Source organism: Idiotropiscis lumnitzeri, chromosome 13, assembly GCF_059441095.1.
Source record: "Idiotropiscis lumnitzeri isolate Australia: NSW breed Sydney's pygmy pipehorse chromosome 13, RoL_Ilum_1.0, whole genome shotgun sequence".
Taxonomy (NCBI): domain Eukaryota; kingdom Metazoa; phylum Chordata; class Actinopteri; order Syngnathiformes; family Syngnathidae; genus Idiotropiscis; species Idiotropiscis lumnitzeri.
Genome location: NC_142403.1, coordinates 18,872,262 through 18,880,054, shown reverse-complemented (window position 1 = coordinate 18,880,054; position 7,793 = coordinate 18,872,262). Strand labels below are relative to the sequence as shown.

Genomic DNA, 7,793 nt, shown 5'->3' with positions numbered 1-7,793 from the left:
CACTACGAGTCCCTGTAAAGCTCAAAAATACAATACAAGACTTATTCCTACAATTAGTGTTGTTTTTAAGCGTGAAATTGTCTTACGTGAGTTAATCACACTTTTACGTGTACATCCAAGTGTAGGTTGGTGTTTTAAAACGCGGACAGTTGTCCTTGATTTAATTAATTATTTTTCGCTTCGCTTTTTGTCCACATCAGTGTGTACTGTAAATCGGTTCGCTAGCTAGCAGCTAGCTTGTCGTACGAGCTGACGGCGATGGCTGCAGTCATTCTAAGTTTTCCAACTCTTCACGGTCTGAGGATATTCACGCAGTGAGTAAATGATTGAGCCACACGCCGCAATCTGCAAAATAATCCTCATGTTGTCGTGTCTCCAGTCTTCCTGCTTTTCTTTATCATTAGCTTGCTACCAAACATTTCTGCAAATGTTCACCGTGCAATCGAAATCAAAAAGCACAAGAGTAAAAATTCCACGCGGTTACTAAACCGTTGTGGATTTTCTCGAGAGCAATTTGAACTTTTTGTACAAGTGTCTGCGTCTGTTTCTATTTGGGCAAGGTTAAATGAGGTAGCGGGCTGTCAGCTAACGTTGGCAAGGATGTTGACAGCACTCCGCTCGTTGTGCGTCGATCAACTACCATCAATTTCATATCTTGTTCAAATTCTCTTTTTCAGAAAATTGTTATGGACCAAAAGAGGAGTGAGACTTCTATCCGGAGGTAAGAGCTGTTCCGTAAACATGTGCTTTCACATTCTCAGTCGCAGGCTGGCCGAGTGGTCTAAGGCGCCGCATTCAGGACCCAGTCTCCCCAGGAGGCCTGGGTTCGAATCTCGAATTTCCCCATTGTGGGACTAATAAAGGGAATATTATTATTATTATTAATAATAATGGACTTAAATGTCATTCACGTGTGTTGGCTCAGAAAAAAAATCTTGAAACAAATAGTTTGTGTGCATGGTTCCAATCAAAAGTCTCCAACATTGCAACATCATTAAGCTTACAGTGCAATGGACCAGCCAAAAGGAACAGTGTGAATAATATTCACACTGAACGTTGGGTAAGCAGAGCTGCATTGAGTTTTGTTGAATGTACAGATTACGCCGTATCAGTACAGTAGGTGCCAGAGTCTCATCACAACAAATAGCTGAACACTTAATCAATCGCTTAATCGATTACATTTTCATTTTATCAAACAACTACTAAAAGCGAATGTCACGTTGGTAGGCGTGGGAAGGATCGAGAAGGTGCTGATAGCCAATCGAGGAGAGATTGCCTGTCGAGTAATGCGCACGGCAAAGAAGATGGGCGTCCGCTCCGTGGCTGTTTACAGCGATGCGGACAAACACTCCATGCATGTTGCCATGGTGAGATATCGTTCAGTGTGCGTCTTTGAGCTGTCCCAAACCAAAATATTGAAGCGCCATTCTCTATTCTGTCTGTTTTTCTAGGCGGATGAAGCCTATCACATCGGACCACCTGCCTCCCAGCAGAGCTATCTCAGCATGGAGAAGGTTTTAGAAGTGGCCAAGAAGTCGGGATCACACGTGAGTGGTTTTCTTTTGGACTCGGTGGGCTGTTACTACACTTCTAACCGCAGCGAGACAAGAATTGGATCTGTAGACACAGTCGGTTGTTCTCTAATTTCAATCAAGATGATGTTTATTGTTGCAGTTGTAGTCTGTTTTTCCAAGTCATGTTTGATACGCACTTCTGAAATAACAGATTACCTTGAATAGTATTAAATGTTTTTATTACTAATTATTCATTTGTGAGAAGACGCTAATCATGTTCATGATTTCTCACAATAATTACAAAACGTAAAAATCAAGAAGCAACACTTTTTTATTTATTTATTTAAAAAAAATATATTATTATTAAATATTATTATTATTTATTTATAAAAAAAAATAATATTATTATTATTTTTTTAATTGTTCACAATTGTAGACTTATCACTTGTCCATCATTACTTTTTAAACGTTTGCTTTCATGTGTGCGTTTAGGCAGTCCACCCTGGTTATGGCTTTCTGTCGGAAAGCACAGAATTTGCAGAGGCTTGTAAACAAAATGGAATCATCTTCATCGGACCGCCATCCTCTGCCATCCGAGACATGGGCATTAAAAGGTGCTCGGAACGATGGCGTTTAGTCACATTTAGGTTTTGGAATTCTATTTCTAAACCAAGCGGTGATAATCGCCCTCACTTTTTCATGTGTTGTTTTATTTTTCAGCACATCCAAACGCATCATGTCGGCCGCAGGGGTGCCAATCATCGGGGGCTACCATGGCGATGACCAGTCGGACGAGAGATTGCAAGAGGAGGCCGAAAAAATTGGCTACCCTGTGATGATCAAGGCGGTCCGCGGAGGGGGTGGCAAGGTGACAAGTTGGCAGAGACACGGAGCGAGGAAGCTGCCGAAAGTTTTTGCCCTCAACCGCGTCATCCGTTTTCCAACAATTCTCTCGTGCAATTCCAGAGCACCTAAAAACTAGAGCAGCGTTTGGCAATTTACGTGATGGAGGGGGAGGGGTCCGCAATTTGTCATCAGTGCGACTGGCAGGCCACATTGCCCCCCCCCCGACCCCTGTGCCATTCAAGGATGGCACAAAACTGCTGAACATCAAATTCATCAAAATAATTCTAACCTGCCCGTTTTTGTGCGTTCAGGGGATGCGCATTGCCCGCTCCAACTCGGACTTCTTGGAACAGTTGGAGTCTGCGAGACGAGAAGCCAGAAAATCGTTCAACGATGATGTCATGCTGATTGAGAAGTTTGTGGAGGATCCCAGGTCAGAAGCGTTTTCAACGTCATGGAACAATGTTGTCGTGCGTCTAACTTGCGTGTGTGTGTGTGTGCAGACACGTTGAAGTCCAGGTGTTTGGCGACATGCACGGGAATGCCGTCTACCTCTTTGAGAGGGACTGCAGCGTCCAGAGGAGACATCAGAAGATCATTGAGGAAGCGCCAGGAGTGAGTCTCTACGTTCATCAACCACAGCGTTTAAAAATACAACAAATTTGAAGCTTCATTTTCCCATCACTAGCGAATACCGCGTTACTAAGACTGGGAGGCTTTTTTTTTTTTTTTAGCCTGGCATCAATGCTGAAGTTCGGAGGAAACTTGGTGAAGCAGCTGTGAGAGCAGCTAAGGCTGTTAACTATGTGGGAGCAGGTCAGATGCGCGGACGCACACGCACACTCGCACCCCCACGCACACGCACACACACGCACACGCCCACACACACACACACACATGTGTGTCATCCCAGTCTGGAATCTTGCGTAACTCTCTCGTGCTTTGTGACTGTGCAGGCACAGTGGAGTTCATCATGGATGCCCGGCACAACTTCTACTTCATGGAGATGAACACGAGGTTGCAGGTGGAGCATCCTGTCTCCGAGATGATCACTGGCACGGATTTGGTGGAGTGGCAGCTCAGGGTGAGCCAGCGTGCCGTTGACCCGGCAGCTCTGAAAAAAAAAAAAAAAAAAACCCGCAATCCCGGATCTTATGTAGTGCCACTTGTCTCCTGCAGGTGGCAGCAGGGGAGCGCCTGCCTCTGCTTCAAGATGACATCATGCTCACAGGTCACTCCTTTGAGGCCCGCATTTATGCTGAGGATCCCAACAACGATTTCCTTCCAGGGGCGGGGCCTCTGCTACATCTCTCCACCCCACCGCCAGACCAGCACACTCGCATCGAGACCGGCGTCCGACAAGGTTTGCGTTCCTAGGACACTCCATTCATGAGATGGCTACGGTTTGAAATTGTGAAATGATTGTTTGTGTGTTTGCAGGAGATGAGGTTTCCGTTCATTATGACCCAATGATAGCAAAGCTTGTGGTGTGGGGGGAGGATCGCTGTGCTGCCTTGAAGAAGTTGCGCTTCTGCTTGAGGCAATACAACGTAAGCCGTGGAAGACAAACACGTAAATGTGTCACTCGTGTTCCAATTGTTGTTTTCCAGGGCAGTTGATGTGAAAACACCAAACCCTTAATTCGTGAATATTTCGAAATATATGGCCTCTTGTTCTTCTTTTTATGAAACCCTCATGTGCTAAAAAAACGAGGGTAGTTTTGGTATCAGCACAAAAAAAATATTTAGAAAAGTTGACTTGCATCTCAGATAAAAAAAAAAAAATGTTTTGTTTTAATTTCGTTCTGCAAAGTAATGATTATTTTAATAACTGATTAATCTGTTGATTAGTTTGTCAATTTATTGATGGATTGGATAAAAAAAAATATTTGAATAAGAATATTTAAAAATGGTGGATTATTTCAAGTTGAAAGTGCACAAACAAGTTGATTATGATTAGGTTACTAGTTTAGTTGGAAAAAAATGTTAATCATTATTTATTTTATTTTTAATTCATCACAAAAATAATCGCTCAGCTTTCATGGAAGAGTACATAAGAAGGAAAACATATCCAATTTTTGATTTGATTATCAGAAATACCGTCATTAACAATTAACAATTCATTTTTGCTCCTCTATTATTTACATTCAAAACGAACGTCAGACGAATTGTGTTGAATGGATTTCTTTCTTCCTTCTGCTGCCATCAGATTGTGGGCCTGAGCACCAACATTGACTTCCTGCTCAATCTCTCGGGCCACCCGCAATTTGAGGCGGGCAACGTGAGCACCAGCTTCATCCCTCAGCACTACGCCGACCTCTTCCCCGCGCCCGAAGTTCCCTCCGGCGCCACCATCTGCCAGGCCGCCCTGGGCCTGCTGCTCCACGAGAGGAAAAGCACCCGGGACTTCACCGGCACCTCCGCTGGTGAGGAGACGCGACACGGTTTGAAAGCGGCGAGGATATCTGAAGCAAAAGAGCCGTCAATGCTTTGTGCTTTTGTGTCCATCAGATCCTTTCTCGCCATTTGGCTCGAGTAGCGGCTGGAGGCTGAACACGCGCTTGCACAGGAGCTTGACGCTGCAGCTGGGTGACAAGAGTAAGTTGCTGGCAGAATGTGACCATTGACGGCCAATGATGTCGTCATCCAAAATTTCCGTAATAGCAAGCAGGAGGAATTGAGCATGGGAGCAAAAATGGGGAAAAAAAAAAAAGCCACTGCCAACTAGTGGAGTGGAGTTGCAATTACACTTCATTGTCGTAGGTGGGGGGAAAAAAAAGCATGTTCCCCAAAAAGCCCAGCGGGGAGTTTGGACGGGAATTAACTTGAAGTTCATGGTGAGATGAAGCCAACTTCTGACGGCAAAAGAAAAAAAAAAGTTTATTTGCTTTTCAGAAGTTGACGTGGTCGTCACATACAACAAAGATGGGAGCTACACGATGCAGGTGAGGCACATTTGAGCAAATACGTAACGTTTCGAAGTCGCAGCAATAACGCCAATTTCCGCTTTCAGTCGGGCGAAGATTCGTTTCATGTGACGGGCGAGCTGGAGACGGAGGACGGCGCTTCCTTTCTGCACTGTTCCGTCAACGGCGTCAAGTCTCGACCCAAACTTGTCATCCTGGACAACAGCGTTCATCTCTTTTCCAAGGTCAGTGCTGGGAAACGCTTCGGTGATTCTGGAAAACGGGCTCGGTTCTCCATGAATTTCGTACGATTGCTCGCCATCTTGAGGTGGACGTTCGAGGAAATGGAGGAGCGTTCATGGCTTCCCGTGGTTGTCGCCCTACTCGGAAAAAGCTGAATGGTCACCGTGACCCGTTTTCTCTCTCGGGTCCACGTGATCCCATGACGGACGTCTAACATTTGTCTTGTTGTGTGCGCCGTTCGCAGGAGGGGAGCGCTGACGTGACCGTCCCGGTTCCAAAGTACCTGGCTGCTGTGAGCGGATCCGGCGCTCAGGGCGGCGCCGTGGCCCCTATGACTGGAACTATCGAGAAGGTACCTCCATTTGGTCCCGGCGCGCCGAGCGGCTCTGTCGCCAGGCCCAGTTACGAATGCTGACGCGATTGAGGGAATCTGATCGGTTGTTTGTTACCTTTCATAATCTTTAATTCCTTCCTTCGCTTAGCACAGCGTCGGCCGAAGTTGCTTGCTTTTTATTGACCTGACACATATTTTAATAATCAAATTAAACAGCACACAACAAAACTTATTAGAAAAAAATAATGTTGAAAGATGGCACATTATTTGAAGAAAAATTAAATTTGACCAAATGTCATACTATTTATTTGAAATTATTTTGAATGTATTTTTTTAAACTTAAAATTGGAAGTTATTTATTATTTGTGACAATTCTATTTTATTTTTAAATGTAACAAAACTTAAATGATGATCACATAATTTTGTTACATAATGTCACACTTTATTAAAGGGGAAGTCAATCCTAATTTTTTTTTTTTTTTCACGAATCTGTTCTCTGCAGGCCCACTAGTCTAAACGTAGCATTCTGATTAATATTGCGTTTGCAGAATAAGAGTTAAGCCAGGGGTGTCAAACTCAATTACACATTGGGTGGAAAATTAAAACTTGCAACATTTAATTTTTTAAAAACAATATAAATGCTGATTTTTTTTTTTAAAAACTTTTATCATAAGTGATTTTATTAATTGCATACAATGTTTAGTTTCTAAAATGACTATTATTATTTTGAATATTACTATTGTCATATAGATTGTAAAATGGTATAGTTGTCATTTGTTATAGCCTCGCGGGCCCAATATAATTACACTGTGGCCAAATTTGGCCCGCGGGCCTGAGTTTGACACCTACGAGTTAAGCAGTAAAATCCACCCGTTTTTCGCCTTCTCAGGAGGCGGCCATTTTGTCACTTCTGTTAACTGGAAATGATATCGTAAAAATAATAGAAATCTGAGAATTTTTACGACCTGACACCGATTTTGCTTTGCGTTAGGTGCTGGTGAAGGCCGGCGACAAAGTCAACGTTGGTGACCCGCTGATGGTCATGATTGCCATGAAGATGGAGGTAAGGCGCACTTGGGCACACGCCGAGTTCCGAGTCCGACAGTGGTAACGAGCGACCTGCTTCACCGCCTCAACAGCACATCATCCGGGCGCCCAAGTCAGGCGTGATCGCAAAGGTCTTCTTCAGCGAGGGCTCTCAGGCCAATCGGCACGCTCCCTTGGTGGAACTGGAAGAAGAGGGCGGGGCTGACGAGGACGCGGCCCAGTAGTTCAGGAAAAAAGCCACAAGAGCTGCTCAAGCTCAGTCTGGAATGGTTGAGAGTCGTCTTTTTACCCTGGAGGCTCAAAATGTGAAATTTTGGAGTAGAAATGTCAAGAGACGAGTGGCCTTAACACTCTGTTGCCTTTCGTACATTTTGGAGTCTGGCTCGTTGTATTGTCACCGTGGTCCAGGCTCATGAGGGACCCGAATCCACTTTGTCTCTCTGACTTCAAGTGAGGAATGAGCAGAATGCTGCCACAACCTCACAATAAAAGAAACAGTTACTGATGAGTGAGGCAAATGTTTTCTTTTATTTTTTGCAACAATGTACATTAATTTTAAAAGCCCTCATTAATCCTGAAATATTTTAACTCTATTCTATGAATGCAAATGTCAGCTAATCCCCACACTCCTCAAGAAAATGTATTTTTTATTCTTAAAAATAATTTTGGAATCAATTCGAACAGTATGTGCACACTCCAGAAAGGTTTAGTCGTTTCTAGCTTGTGTTGGATGATTTTAAAAAGCAGAGTGCAAATCGACTCATTTGTCACTGTTACTTAATAAATTATGAATTAGTCGTATGCAAAGCTTTGTGCTGTGGTCTCGTGTTCTCCAATCCCACAATACTGGTCAGCAGCAAATTGGAATCGGCGATATCTTTTGATGTCCAAAAATGTATTTTGG

The 7,793-nt window shown here is 43.8% G+C and overlaps 1 protein-coding gene across 1 annotated transcript; it reads left to right on the top strand.

The window, feature by feature from the left end:
* The first annotated feature begins 2 nt into the window (after positions 1-2).
* On the top strand, positions 3-7,696 carry mccc1 (methylcrotonyl-CoA carboxylase subunit). The gene is made up of 20 exons (XM_088313769.1): positions 3-86; positions 201-314; positions 678-721; positions 1,228-1,367; positions 1,452-1,547; positions 2,007-2,128; positions 2,235-2,382; positions 2,672-2,793; positions 2,864-2,975; positions 3,095-3,176; positions 3,317-3,444; positions 3,540-3,723; positions 3,801-3,910; positions 4,569-4,785; positions 4,871-4,957; positions 5,255-5,304; positions 5,373-5,510; positions 5,753-5,860; positions 6,834-6,905; positions 6,982-7,696. The coding sequence occupies exons 2-20, from the start codon at positions 259-261 to the stop codon at positions 7,111-7,113; spliced, it is 2,148 nt and encodes a 715-aa protein (XP_088169895.1). The 5' UTR covers positions 3-86; positions 201-258; the 3' UTR covers positions 7,114-7,696.
* Positions 7,697-7,793: the final 97 nt, after the last annotated feature.